The 15,314-nt window shown below is 40.3% G+C and overlaps 1 protein-coding gene across 1 annotated transcript; it reads right to left on the bottom strand.

Moving 5' to 3' along the window:
* Nucleotides 1-499: 499 nt before the first annotated feature.
* On the bottom strand, nt 500-10,108 carry cpa4 (carboxypeptidase A4). The gene is made up of 11 exons (XM_036146317.1): nt 9,986-10,108; nt 5,866-5,947; nt 5,234-5,368; nt 5,049-5,147; nt 4,786-4,887; nt 4,457-4,558; nt 4,241-4,351; nt 3,795-3,885; nt 2,268-2,467; nt 852-936; nt 500-768 (listed from the first exon to the last, which is right to left on the bottom strand). Exons 1-11 carry the CDS (start codon nt 10,078-10,080, stop codon nt 581-583), a joined length of 1,290 nt encoding a protein of 429 aa, XP_036002210.1. The 5' UTR covers nt 10,081-10,108; the 3' UTR covers nt 500-580.
* Nucleotides 10,109-15,314: the final 5,206 nt, after the last annotated feature.

Genomic DNA, 15,314 nt, shown 5'->3' with positions numbered 1-15,314 from the left:
ATTTTATACAGCTTTCATTCGTAGGCAGAATTCCAATAATACTAAAATCATATGCTCATGCTTTACTGCATTATACAAAATGTAAGATTAAAAGTTCAGCTTTACAGATGTAATGTAAATGTTTTGTGGAATGAAAATGCTGTCAAGGTTCATACTGCGGTCATTAGAATCAGGCATGCCTAACAATCTATTAATCTATGTTTTCTAGAAGAAAAAGAACAAAAGAAAAAGAAACAAGTTTCTTAGTACTGATTTTAATTTGCTTTATATCTGACACATAACCTTTTGCCTTGATCTCACAGCGAACATAAGGAAATGTAGGAATGAAGGCAAAATCATAAAGATATCAAAAAGACACAGGCTGCATCTCACTAAGGGAATGTTCTGTCAAACTGACAGCTTTGACAAAAAGCCTCACCCTTGTCTTGTGTCTGTTGTTGTCGCCATAAAGCCTCAAACAAATGTGTTATATACAATCTTACAACACAAAGAGACAACAGAGGGTGAGGCAAAAGTAGCTTTATTGGTCTCAAAATCTTAGAGAAAAGTTAGTTGATTTTTAACATGTGACCTTCAGCCACTAATAGGGGTGGTCACGGACGTATTCCATGATGTGCTTCAGGGCCAACCAAGTCTCTGAGGCAGTGGGGATGATCTGATCAGCTGGCAGGATGAAGCCATAGCGACCTGTATCCCTCAGCTCAAAGGCAAAAGAGTATTTGATGCCCGCATCGTAGGACCAGTCAATGCTCCCACCACTGGCTTGATCTGAGAAGAGAAGATAGCAAATTATGGGCTTTTGGCTTAGGAACAAGGTTTGAGACGTTGTTCCGAGGGAAAGAGTCACTTACAGATGATGTTGCAGATGCTTCCAACCTTGTACGAGGTGCCGTAGAGGGAGCTGAGTTTCTGCACTGCAGCTTTGGCAACAGAGTCCTGCACAAAGGTATAATAGTGTACAGTATGGGCAAAGTGCATGTTTGCGTCTTATAGGTACGAAGAACACAAACAACCAGTTCAAGTCAAAAAGTAGAAATTCTCCTCTTTCTTGCATTATTTATCAGCACTGAAGGGTCAAGCTTTGAAGTTTTATCCAGGTAACATATAATGCAGTTCTTATAAAATGTAGTATGATTTTAACAGCATGACGTAGGTATGAGTCTATCATATGGGCCTACTTTACATCCCTGAATATATTAAACACCCTTACAGCCTATATCAGGTGAGGTGATGCCTCAGGATTTTAGAAGAAAGGATTAACAAAACAAACCAGCTGGTCTGTTAAAGAGATATGGTGGATGTTTAGAAGTGAGGTTGTGTGCCGTTATTATCCAAAATAATTTCCTTATCTGTAATAAAAAGATGTCATGTCACTGTAAAGTTTTGGAAAAGTGAAGAGACCTTAGAGCAGTGTTAGGCAAATAGCTCACCAGGAAGAACCTCCACTTTTTAGATCAGTCAAACTGAACATTTTCATATTCGTAGGACACAGCTCTGCATTAGGAGAGTTTACAATGACTTCACATTTACAAGAGACACTTAAATTTGTTCTGGTTTTCTCAACCTAACAACAGCTGGTTATTGAAGGGAGTTAACTTTTAAGTTTTGCAACAGGTTGTTATTTTATGCAACACTCCCCATAAGATGGTACATTCCTGCACTTTTATGTGTCTCAGAAAATGATCCAGGAGGACTCTCTCATGAAATGACTAGTGAAGCGATACAGCTGGCAGCCTAAAACGTGGCCACTTCAGCTCCACAACATGGAAACAGTTCAGCTGAGAAAACACAAACTAACTCAACTAAAGTCTCCAAGAAGATTGTTAAGGGAATATTATATTGTTGGATTGCACAGAGTCGCTTTAAATAGCTAACATTAGCTAAAACCAGGGCATCAATCTGATTAGCTGTTGGCCATCAGCAATCCAGAATCAGAATCAGAACCCTTTATTGTCATTGTGCAATAATGCACAACCACATTAAAAAAATAGCAACTCTTGAAAGCAGGGAAAAAAATAAATAAGTAAGTAAATTAATATATTTAAATAAATATGAAAAATAAATGAATAGCTAATAATGTATTATACCAGAATTTCTTCAATTCGTAACAAATTCACTGAGGTAAGACATCTTTCTACGACAGGTAGGGGAGCTATTACCGAGTACAACTTCCGAGTACCTCACTTACAAAAAAACATGAGAACGGATCCTCAAAGTTTTGCCAGCAGAGTTCCTCTCCTGGCTTACATTAGTGCCACATTTCTTACCAGCTCAGCCTGATGGGGAGCACCCCTGCATGTGTAACCGTAGGGGTACATGAGCAGCTGGGAGTAGGAGTGCACAGAGATGAAGGACTTGAAGTTGCCATGGCTCTGGATCAGGTTCACCATGTTCTTCACCTCGATCTCAGAGTGAGCAGAGGGGCCGTGGTACGACTCGGAACAGGGGTAGCTACTGGCACCAGGGCCTGGACACAAGAGTCTGAATCACAACATGCATCACGAAACTAGGACTATCCTAACCCATGGAAAAATGTATTCTATCTGAAGAAATATGTTGTTTTGATATGGTAAATAGGCTGTACTTGTATGGACCTCTTATCAAGTCTGAGGACTCCAACGCACTTCACACTACAATCAGTCGTCCACCCATTCATACACACACCCACACGCTGACTGTGGTAAGCTGAAGTGTGCATTCGGTTTAGTTAAACTACTATTACTCAGGTCTCATCGCAGCTGGAGGCGGACAGTACTTAACAATACTGTATGCTGCCATTAAGCCTAATATTAAAACATGATGCTTCATCTATTTCTGAGAACGTTTATCTATGTTACTGTAAATATCAAAAGGGTAGTCTATATTATCTAAGTAGAGAATTTAAAAAATAAAATAAAGAAATCCAAAAAAAAAAAAAATTCAAAACAGGTTTGATTGCTACCTGCTGTCTGACTGATTAATGAAGCATTTCAGTGCGTATGTATATTACATGCCAGTTGACTGTAGATAGCTTTAAAACATTTATCACTTTTCTGTTGCACTTCAGCTCATGTTTCACCCATGTTCTGTCGTACTACCTGCGCCTGATGCCCACCACCATCTGCTACCTCCGTGGAAGAAAAGTGGGCAATAAAGAAAGAGTTCCAAATATTTCATGTGGGTTTTTTGTCAAAAGGTTCTAGGCATGAAACTGTTACGTTTCTAAGTTTATGAAAACCAGGATTTGATTTCCTGTGGGCAGTCGCAGACGGAGGTGGGTAGGACGAACTAGGTTTGGTGGAGAGGTAGAGCTGTTTGTCATCCACATAGCAACGCAACTGCATATAGATGTATCCATGTCTGGTGTGGCAGTGCACAGCTGTACTATGCATCAGTTACTCTTTAAAAGAAAAAAAAAGATATTAAGTTATTTATTGGCAGCAATAAATGCCACACTGACTTTTGATGACAGAAAAACGCTGTGGTTTTTTCTGAAAGCCAGAGATGTCAACATGACTTCTGATGTCTACATATGTGATTTGGAGGTTTTATGGTGTTTTATAAATGTTCTTTTATGTATTACATATGCTCGTTTTGTTTTATCGTTAATGTTTTTTATATATTTTCCACCAATCTGCCGTTGGGACAATAATTGAAAATTAGCTACTTGGCTATAAAGTCACATATTTACCTGCTAATGTTCATTGAAATGTATCGTCTTTTGTTTTTAGATAAAGTGATATGAAATGGGCTAAAAATAGATCCTTTTGTGTATACTGAGTTCAAGAATAATGCAGCAGCTCTGCAACACTGACCACCAAATCCTGCATTCCAGTTCCTGTTCGGATCGACTCCAAGACACGCATAGCCGGAGTTCTTAGAACGGGTCTTACGCCACATCCGATTCTGCAGATCACAAAACACTAGTTAGTGTGTATCCTGATCCTCTATGTGAATGTCAACTTAGCAATATAGCTATACAGCATTTTATTAAATTCTTAAATAGAAAATGGAGAAAGTAGAGATCTTCAAAGATTCTGTATTGTGACCGCGTGTTACCGTGGTGACATTTCTTTTTGGTCACTCCGGCTAAGAGTACACATAGTAAAGACAACCAAACAAACAAGCATTAAACAAGGGTTACAGTGTTTTTTTTTTTTATTATAGCGTTCAAAAGATAAAGAAAAATTGAAATGACGAACTACAGTTGTTTCAACAGAAAAACAAAAATTCTGAAAATTTGAAGTGAATAGTGACTTACATTGGTGTGTGTGACAACATAACCATCAGGGTTGGCCACAATAAGCATGTAAATATCCATGGTGTTCAGAAGGGAAGTCAAAGATGCATCAGTACCATAATCAGTGGCAATCTGGGTGAAAACACAAGATACAGATCTAATACAAATGTTCATAAAAGGGACACAGATCAGATGAGACTATTTGAGATCTACTCATCATCAATGCCGTTTTTGGACCTTGTTGGCTGTCCACACTCCTGTGGCTTGAGACACCCACTCTCTGGAGTGGATGCCTAAGTCTATCCAGATGGCAGGGCGCTTGGTGCCTCCGGTGCTGAACTGAATACAAAGTTAAACATGCGCTGCTTTCAAACTGCAGGTAAAAAATTTAATTTCACAAAACAAATATCATCTGACTTATTATATGCAGTTTATTTGCATGTGTTTGATGGAGTCAAATCAAGTAAGCACATAATTATCGTGCAGTGTCTGCACAAGCAAATTGTGTTGTCTAATCAAACCAATACTTACAGAGATTAAACATTTTTTCTTGTTTCTTTTCCTACCTTGAGGACGTACATGGGCCTGTTCTCATAAGATCTGCCAATATCCAGCTTAGTCACCAGGTTTGAGTGCTGAGCCACAAACGTGTCCATCCAGCTGTAGATCTGTATAGAGATAAATGAAAAACCAAGATAAGAATGTAGCATGTTGGACGGTAAACAGAGATAGGTGAGGCACACTTTACAATCAGGAGTTAAAGAAATGCGTAACTGAGCTGAAAAACGGTAAACGTGTGTTTTAGCTAGAGAGTATGTGTGAGTCATACTGTCTCAAGACGATGATAGGCTCCAAAGTTGAAACTCCTGGTGCTGTGCTCCCTGAGATGGTTCTCCTTCATCTCAGCTTTCTCCTGATCGAGAAGTTCCTGAATGTTCAAGGAAGGTGATTTAAACTCACAGCTGACTTCGTGTCACCCTCAAAGTCGAGGAGTAAACTTGGAGGAATACAAACCTGAAGGTTATCAATCATGACCGTGAAAGGGATGTTGTGGGCCTGCAGGTACTCCTTCACAGCAGCAAGATGGGTGTGGGGCACTAGGACATCTACAGGGAGCTCAGTGGAGACTGGGTGGAGCCAGAAGTCCAGCTAGAATCGGAGCACCAGTGGGAAATTATTGACGGATTCACAGCAGGGTGATTACAAATACTTTTGAACACAGCAGATAATGTTATATTACCAATCACTTTGTTTATTTATTGGAACATGAAGTATGGTCAGGATCAGGTCAGGCCTTAGTTCTCCATAGAAACAAGTATCAGATGAGCCGTTCAGAGAATAGTCATATTCTACTGTGTAAGTAAACTCACTCCTATGTGGTGTGGTCAGTGCAATTAAAGTGACTATTTTATTTTCTATTAGAATATTGTATGCTAAACAATCTGTATGAACTTTCTTCAGGGTGTTAAAAAGATAAAACCATAAAATAAAATAGGAAGAAACGCTTATCCAAAGTTTTAACGCATGTAAAGCATAGAGTAAGGCAGATATTTCCTACTAATATTGTTCAACCATGTTGGTTGAGAGGCAGCTAGGAGAGGCTAAATGTAGATGTGTTGGACCCTGTGAAGTGTGTGTTTACATACATTCCATTTTTCTTCAGATTCCAGAACCTGCAGTAGCTTGAGCTGCTCCTCTGACTGCACATCAACTCGGACCACCTGGTCGCTGAAACAGATCTGTTTCCATCACTTTCATTTCTTCCCAACTGGTTGTCATAACACACATGTCAACAGTGGGTCAGAGAGTGGACAATCTATTCTCCATTAATTAACGAACATTTAGCACAGCTAACAGTCAGCACACATTTATGTATTAGGTCAACACAGTTACACCTTTACAAACTGAGAGCAGTTTCACCCACATTTGTGTTGTCGAAACAATTTAAACAAACCCCGACATGACAACCCAATTACTCCCCTGAAAGAAAAACAATAAACAAGTAATTAATTAATCAAAAATAACCATGTTTGAAGTATAAAAACAGTTCTGCTTACTCTAATAAACAGAACTGTTAGATAGAAAAGTGGAAAAAAAACTAAGCAAGTATGAGAATATCAGTGTAACAAAGGATTGTCCAACTGTCTGTGTGTGTGTAATGCATCAGGTCTGCCCTCCCTGTGTTTGCTTTGTTCGTGCCTGAATGCCTGCTCTGTTCCTGGCTCCTCTGCTCACCTCGTTAATGCTAAGCAGCAACACCTGCTGCCACTAATTATAGGGAGTGGGTTGCACCTGTGATCCTTCCTATATATACCTGCCTCTCCCTGTGTGTTGCTGCCAGATTCCTGAAAGCCATTAGTGTGAGTAGACCATCTAGCGTTCCTTGTTTGCCTGTCTCTGCCTGACCCAGCTTGTTCTACCGGACTCTGCCTGTTTTTGCCTTGCCCCTGCCAGACTCTCCTGCTGGTCTCTAATTCTGGACACCACTCCTGATCATTTTCTGACCAAGCCTGACCGCCTTGCCTCGGCCTGTGAAGGATTTCTGGAAATCGAACCTCAGGCCCATCCTCTGACCAAGCATGCCTGCCGCCTGCTTCTGACCCATGGTGTATAACCAAAGACTATACTACGGATTGCCCTCTTGCCTCAGCCCGGATTACAAGCTGCTTAAAGCAGTGCTTGTCTACAGAAACATCGAGCAAGAGGAGCCCTTGCACAAACAGACCAGAACCAGAGCAACCCCGTGGCTTCTGAGAAGGTCAGTGGCTTTTATTCAGTGTTTACCATCTTTACAGTTACAGTGGTTGCTGAGTGTGCTCCAGACTGCTTCCTGCCATTCAACACCTTTTTATCTTTTTATCTTGATTAAACCTTTAAACCTAGTCCTGTTTTCTCGCTAAGGAAAGATAATTTTTATCATTCTATTTAAGAAGTATATACCTGCGAGCTATCAAGGAAGCAAAGGCAACCTCATTACTGTTCTGGGAAGTGAAACTGTCAGATCACTCCGGGAAACCAAATAGTGAGCTCCGTAGTGAGGAGCTGGGATCCACAGGCCTGCCAAGCGCTGTTCACGTTACTTCATAAAAGGAAACCCAGGATGTGCCCAGACTTGGACAGCAGAAAAACATTTGTGTGATTGGCAGGTGAAAGGGAGCACCTGTCACATGCATCTCTGGTGCTGAAGAGAGTGCATGTGTGTACGTTTCCGTCCAATTGTCATGCAAATTTTTAAGCAACATTTAAAATGTCACAAAACAAGAGAATGTGAATTAGGCCTGTTTCCGTCTACTGGTTTGGAGCGAATTAACCAGGCTATGCAAAGCGTAATGTCAGAAGTTGACATTATGCATGGCTGTTATAAAGAGGATGTAGAGCCTGCAAACTAGCATGGAACACACATCTAAGTAAAAAGGAGAGAGGTTTTCAAGAATTAGTCGCTGTCGGGCAAGCTGTAATTGTTCTGTCATGTCAACTAGTATTGGCGATGTTGCATGCTGTCTGGAGACATAGAGAAAGAAATGAAAGTCTTTGCTCATTATGGGAATATCCAGCAAGATGCCAACAATGGAAAGAGTTGATCAGTCATGTGAAGTAAATGTCCGCTATGTCAGGACTTAATCGGCAAATATATTTCCTGCACCCGTTTTGTGCATGAACTTTTTGGAAAAGCCACAAAAAAAAACTTTAAGCGAGCAGGAAAACGTTTTTGTGAAACTCAGGAAGTTCTTTTGTAGTTTTGCCTCTTCCATCGACCTATTCTAATGCGATATTTCAAAAATGACCGTGAACACATTGATGGAAACACGGCTACTGATTGGGATACAGACATTACATAAAGCCAACGACACTTTATGACAACAGTCATGACCATTAAGAGTGTCACTGATGTTCATTATACACATCATGTCATGTTTATGACAGGTTCATGACACACTTATGTCACCCCTTGAAATAAAGTGTTATGGCCGTGCTCCGATGGCGCAGGGGTAGTGAGCACGACCCGTATACAGAGGCCTTAGTCCTCAATGTGGCTGACACAGGTTTGATTCCTGCCTGAGGTCCTTTGGCACATGCCTTCCCCCCTCTTTCAGTCCCCCTTTCCTGTCAGCCTACTGTGTGAAAAACAAGCCAGTTGGGCTGTAAACACCCAGAAGAAGAGTTTTTAAAAATGTCTTGTCATTTTTGTTCCTGCTGTCAATAGGCATTGAATTACTTCTGGTAATTCAGTTTTACAGCTGTTGTTGTGAGCACATGGTAAGAGCAACAGACAGGCAATGAAGCGATTAGTTAAAAGAAGTGATGGATTGCTGAACATAAATACCATGCCCAGGACCCCAAAGAGCTCAGGGGGCCCAAAAGCCTGTCCAAAGAATCTATCTTAATATAGGCTCACATAGGGTTTCTTCATCTCCTGCCAGATTGTTGTCCATTTTAGCCACAAAATTCAGCAGCATTTTCTCCTGGAGCACACTCTTACCTCCCCAATCCCCATGAAGCGAAGCTGTACCAAACACGAACACTATATGGTGAAAAGTATTTGCTCACCCATCCAAATAATGCATATAAAGTCAAGCACCTCAGCATGCAGACTGTTTCTACAAACATCTGTGAAAGAATGGGTCGCTCTCAGGAGTTCAGCGTATTCCAGCTGGGTTCTGTGAGAGGAGGCTACCCGTGCAACAAGTTTCCTAGTTCCAATTATTCAGCCGTCAACTGTCAGCGGTAGTTCCCCCACTGTGGGACTATAATGCAATTTCTTATCTTATTATAACAAAGTGGAAGCAATTGGGAACGACAGCAACTCTGCCACAAAGCAGTAGGACCCATAAATCGACTGAGCAGGATGGCAGCAGATACCGAGGCGCAAAGTGAGCAGAGGTTGCTAACTTTCTGCAGTTATTCGCTATAGACCTTCAAACTGAATCTTGTCTTCAGGTTAGCTCAAGAAGAGCGCCAAGAGAGGATATCCATGACTGAGCATGTGAGAGCATTCCTACATTGAAGGTCCAATTTGAGTTCCTTGATCAGATTTGCAAAAATCTGCTTATAAAATTATGTGAAGTATTGATTCCCAAGTGACAAAAGCAACACAGGGGCTTCTTCCCCTCCCCTGAAAGAAATTGGATTTCTTCATGGATGTCTGACACCTTTAGTGAGCGATCCACTTCTTGGTTCCCCACACACTGAATATCGTCTTCATAACTATAACTACCAACCTACCTCTCCTCGTACCATTGAGGCAAAACATAAACTGCAAACATATACAATAAATCCTTTTCTGAACTTTCACCATTGTATTAGTAATTGCCGTCTGCTCCAGAGACCTATCCATGACCATGCCACTCTGGCTGAGCTGTTCTGGCGTTATCGTATGCTATGACAAAATGACAACGCCCAGGAATTCACCGTTTGCTGCCAAACCCTGGGAAGAATTCTGATCTAACTCACTTTATTTTTTTTAAAAATATCCTTTTATATGTTATCTAATGTTGCATATTAGGTTTTTATTACATACGTTATCAAGTTTACTCCTATTTTTTATGATTTATGTGCATCTTAGATTTTCACCGGGAGAGTCCTTAAAATGTCTTTAAAAGTCTGTTAAGTATGCAGAAACTGTCTCATATTCATAATATAATCAAAGGCAGAAAGGGCAAATCAAATCTTGTTTTTTTTTTCTTAATATATGGTGACATTTTGCATTTTATGTCAAAATTAAAGCTAAAATCAACATCGCTGCTGGTTTTGAATGTACACACTCACCCAGTGAAGCTCTTCTCAGCCTTGGCCACAGCCACAAGCGCCAGCAGAAACCAAAGACCTTTCATCTTGTCCGGACTGTTCAGTGTGTGAGGCATCAACTCATCCAAGCTCTTTTTATCCTGGTGGTTCAGGTGGCTTGTTCCCACATAAGAGAAATGCGCTCACCTCTCTGTATTATCACCACTTATCTGCTGCCTGCAATACAGAAAAAAAACATGCTGATGAAGCATTGGGTCGTCTTTTCACTGCCAGCTGCAGATAGGGCCGAGTTACCCAAAGTTGTTTACCAGCTTTGAAGAGGTTTTTACTCCGCTCAAAGAAGCGTTTTTGTGTTGCAAAAGCAGATGTCACGGATCAAGTACAGCAAAAGCCCCAAAGGACCTTCAGATCAAGAATGAATCAGACACTAATTGCTATTGAACCATTATGTAATGAAATACAAAGTGTAGTTAAACTGGTAATAAAGTGTTAGTTAATGGTCCATTGAAAATGTCTCAGTTTTAGCTTGTTTTCTATGAAAAAAAACAAAAACATTTTCTCTCTTTGTTCCTTTCCTCAAGATTCATATTCCAACTCAGTGACCTCTCCAATATTTAGTGTAATGATGCCAAGACTGGACCTCTATGTAATATTTTGGGCAGTGCATTAATAACTGCCCAAAATAATAAGTGAACCAGGACTGTTGTGCTCTATGTTAACATTTAATTTCCAGCTAACACAGGGGTGTCAAACTCATTTCTATATAGGGCCACTTTGGCGTCATGAAGTCATTACAAGGGCCGGTTGCACGTGTGTAGACGATACTTTTCATTTCATAATTTCATTCCAGTTCACATAGAAGTATAAAAAATGCACAGTAACATAAAAGTAGCAACCTTAGGTTTATACAGTTTATCTGCAAAAAACGTTGATATTGGGGTGAGTTACACTTACAGGAGGCACAGATTTAGCCATTTTATACACTTTCAAAGGATATATGCCTCTACTTTATTATTTTTGGCTCTTGAGGGCCGGATTATTTACCTTGACGGGCCGGATTTGGCCCGCGGGCCTTGAGTTTGACACCTGTGAGCTAACACATAAGAATGTGTTTGATGGGTTGAAAAACAAACAATTGTGTAGAGTTTATTAGACGAAGAAAAAATAAATTTAACCCTACAAAAATACCACTCTTGGAAAAATTAAGACATTATTTAGGAATGCTATTAACATGGACTGTCTAGGGTACTGAAACATTGAAATGTGTTGGGCTTCAAATACCTGAATTCAAACTTTGGCAAAATACATGACCAGAAATAGGTTTAAGAAGCTGAGAAATTCCATCAAGATTGTCAACAATCTTGATATTTCAGACGATGAGAAAGCCATGACAAAGAGTCTGCCTAACAGGGAAATTGTGCACCACTGTGTACTGGGAAAATCATACCCAACTGGACTCAAGGTGTTTGTCTTGGTGGAGCCCAAGACTTTGGCTCTACTAAGCCAAGACTACCTACAGTTACAGGAAGAAAGGGCATTGGTGAGCAAACTGTTCTTCATTTGGTAGAGTCTGTTCCCCAAGGAACCCGCCTGGTCTTTGAAAGGTTCTTTGAAACAATCGACCTCCTTGGCGCCCTTATGACAAAAGGGCGGAGCCCTCATCGTTAACAGGGTTTAAAAGATGTTCAGTGCAAGATTACAGGGAATATGTCCTGCAAAAAGAAAAAAAGAGGGGCATCAGAGATGGTGGTCAGACTAAGGCCTCCTAAACTTGCTATCATAAAGTGGTTGCACAACAGTCTAGTGGTCATGGCACCATTTGCCTATGGCATTGACCTTCAGGACACATATTGGTCTGAATAATATTACTACGACTATTTTTGTTCTTTTACAACAAATATACAAATTATACATACCAAACGGGTTGTCAAACAAGTGAATGTGTGGAGGATTTTCATCATAAAGTGTCAGGCTTATGTTAAAGCTTTGTCTATTTATTACTTCTTAAAAAAGGGGAGGGGGGGACTAAAAACAAAACATTACACCCAACAAAGTTAAACAAATCCCTCTTTTTCACAAAACTACTGCAGGGAAACATTTAAAGTAATTATTAAAAATACTGTCTAATGCCTGTATCTGTGTCATACCCGCTGAGCACATTTCAGGTGGAAAATCATGGCTGTGCTTTAAACATGCTGTGAGCTGACATTTTAACAGCTAAAAAGAAAAAAAACAACAACAACTCCAAGATAGCTTTGTATTAATGAACTGAAATAAAGTGAAAATGATTTTCACAGTGAAAGCATCCAGGTTTTTTTTTTTCCCCCTCTGTCATGACATTTAATCTGAGCCACTACTGGGAAGCGTACCAAAGTCACACACAGCGTGGCTCGAGACAAAAGAGAAAAATAGGTAAGCAAATAAAAAGAGGTTTAAAAAGCAGAACAATTACCAAAAAAAAAAAAAACTAAACGTGTTACTGCAAGTCTGTCATGGTTTTGCAGCGAGGACGTAGGCGGCAACGAGGCGGAGACAGGAGCATGGAGTAAAAAGGAAATTTTAATCAAAAAGGAAATTTACAGGAGGCACAGAGGTCCAGGGAAAAAGTCAGGCTGGGGACAGGCTTCCACACGGAGCAACACAGGGGAGAACACAGAATGACCCGACAAACGGGAAACAAACCAAGGAAACTTTAATACATGTGGGGATTAAGGCAACAACAGGCGAGTCCAATTAACTGAACAAGTCCACGGCTTGGAGATCCTGACAAAGTCAGCAGACACTTTAATCTGGCTTTGTTGTGTGAAGCTACCAGAAAGACTCACTGAATCATTACTGACTGGATTCTCACACCTTTTCTTTACTACTCTCTGATAGATGACCGTTGATACTGAGCCTGGTTCTGCTAGAGGTTTTTCCTTCTCGTTAATGGGGAGTTTTTCTTTCTACTGTCGCTTCATGCTTGCTCAGTATGAGGGCTTGGACCATGAACAATGCAGACGACTCTCCCTGTAGCTCTACTCTTCTTCAGGAGGAGTGAATGCTGCTTGTCGGGACTTTGATGCAATCAACTGGTTTCCTTATATAGGACATTTTTTTGACCAATCTGTATAATCTGACCCAATCTGTATAATCTGATTGAATTTGACTTTGTAAAGTGCCTTGAGATGACATGTTTCATGAATTGGCGCTATATACATAAAATTGAATTGACATTGAATTTAATTTTACCAAATCTACCCACATCTGTGAAACCCAATGTCATGACTGTCTCGGGCCCCATGGTTGCTATGGTTCCTACTTGGGTGCCTCATTTAGATGCTATCATTGATTAAAATCAAACAAATTAACACAAGGTAAAAATCTTTTTTTCTCACAACTCATTTGATGATTTATTCAAAATTTTCACTTTTAATGAGGGCAACTTGCATCCTGATAACTCAAAGAAAGTGAAACAACCAACCTTTGTCTGGCTTTGTTATGGAATTTAATATTTTAGCCGGTGCCATATTTCCATTTGAACTTGGGAGATGTCGGTGATAAGCAGCCAGAAGAAATAAACTAAATCTGAGAAAGTGATGCTGAGGCGCAGAGCTGATATGGAAAATCGATCTCCATTAACCGTTTTATCCCCATCTGGGAAACGATCAAAACCCAACATGATTGTTGAAGAATCCGTGGTGACTGTGGTTCCTTCTGGTGTGCATCATTTAAATGGCGTCATCACTTGAACACAAACAAAATACAACACAGAAAACAAACAGGGCTATTCACTTCAGAAAGCTTTGGGAGATTTGCAACAATCTTTTAATTTTACTGACATTTTTGTTTTAAAAAAGCTTTAAAGTAATCCAAGCCTTAGCAGGCGATCATGTGTTAAAGTGACAAATATGAATTATGTGTACTGTATATTCGGAAGATTAAACTTTCTCTCCAAAAGGGCCTGTGGTTAATCATCCTTTCTCTGTAGCAATATTGAAAGTCAGCTCCAAACTGAAGCAGGTTCTGTCATGTTAAAACGACAAACCACGCTACAGACTTTTGGCATTTTAGAAAATACCAGTTTTAAATGATATGTCTCCTTCTTCAGCTTTATTTAAGAATTTCAAAACAACCCACACAAATCAAATTTAAAGTAAAAATGTTTTTTGTTTTTTTTTACAATTTAAGTATCACACAAGTGTAAGACACACCTCCCCTTTGGTGTAAACACAATTATTGTCCTTAAAGTTTCCTTTGAGTTTGGGATTTGCCGTCATTCCCGAAAATATCTGCTGGATGGTGTGAGGCTACAGCCTGCCTTCTCCCATCAGCTGCTGTGACACGTCGCCAAACCCTCCCTCCTCTCAGAATCAATAAGAAGAGGTTTTAACATGTCACTTCCCCTCCCTTTCACTTTCTAACAATCTCATGAGGCGAAGTGAGAGGAGGGGGTTTAATAGGCGTAGGAGGCCACAGGGGACGAGGGAGTTGAGCAGAGACTTTCCATTTATCATGCAATGTGGAAATAATTTACAGCATTCCCTTTGCTCAGTATCTAAAAATTTTAAAAACCCAGTTGAAAAGTGCTTTTACATGCAAATGTGGGTGGAGTGTTTATTTTCCCCCATCTTTTGTCCCCTGTCATTTGCCTCTAAAAGCTATATGAGGAAGGACCCCCCCCTCCCCATACACACAGCCTGATCCACATGACTTCCTCTGGGCTAAAAATAGACCCATTTACATTACATTTCATGCCTGAGCTGTCTCTCAATATTTTAGAAGCTCACTGGAAAATTGACCATTAATCATTTATTGCCTACTTGCTCATCTCAATTTGCGCATGGTGTATGTGTTGATGTAACATAGCAGTCGGCAAAGCAGAATCGGTCCTTCTGGATCTTTTAACACTACATAGTTTATCCGTTTAAATGCATCCGTGTCCATTTGATCATAGTGTTTGATGTTGCTTCACTTAAAAATATATATTTGGCAACTGAGCATGCCTGTCATGTGATCTTCCCCTCAGTCCATTCCTGCGGTCAGATGACAAAAATCAAGCGGGGGTCGGTCAGCTGTGAGTTCCTCCGCTGTGGAAAACGGTCCCCTCTGCATTTGTTGCTCACTTATCAGAGCTGATTTTTTTTTTTTAGCTTTCTCTCATTTGTCTCCAATATAAAAGTCCCCAGTGTGCACAAAGAAGCTGTAATGAGGCCAGATTGACAGCATGAAAGGGGCATTCTCTCTGAACAGCATCCTCTGAATTATAATACATACAGATGAGAGGTTGAACTCGCCGATTTAGGTCCCAAATACTGATTGACAGCTGTGAGAGCTCCAGTTGACTCTGTCAGATGAACACAGAATAGTT

This window comes from Fundulus heteroclitus, chromosome 2 (genome assembly GCF_011125445.2).
Source record: "Fundulus heteroclitus isolate FHET01 chromosome 2, MU-UCD_Fhet_4.1, whole genome shotgun sequence".
NCBI classification, from domain to species: Eukaryota; Metazoa; Chordata; class Actinopteri; order Cyprinodontiformes; family Fundulidae; genus Fundulus; species Fundulus heteroclitus.
The sequence above is the reverse complement of the archived record's forward strand: the minus strand, read 5'-3'. Positions and strand labels throughout refer to the sequence as shown.

Coding starts and splice junctions, on each gene's coding strand:
- cpa4 (XM_036146317.1), bottom strand. CDS start 10,080: ATGCCTCACACACTGAACAGTCCGGACAAGATGAAAGGTCTTTGGTTT. Junction 5,948..9,985: donor GCTGAGAAGAGCTTCACTGG/GTGAGTGTGTAC, acceptor GATCTGTTTCAG/CGACCAGGTGGTCCGAGTTG. Junction 4,888..5,048: donor CCTATCATCGTCTTGAGACA/GTATGACTCACA, acceptor ATCTCTATACAG/ATCTACAGCTGGATGGACAC.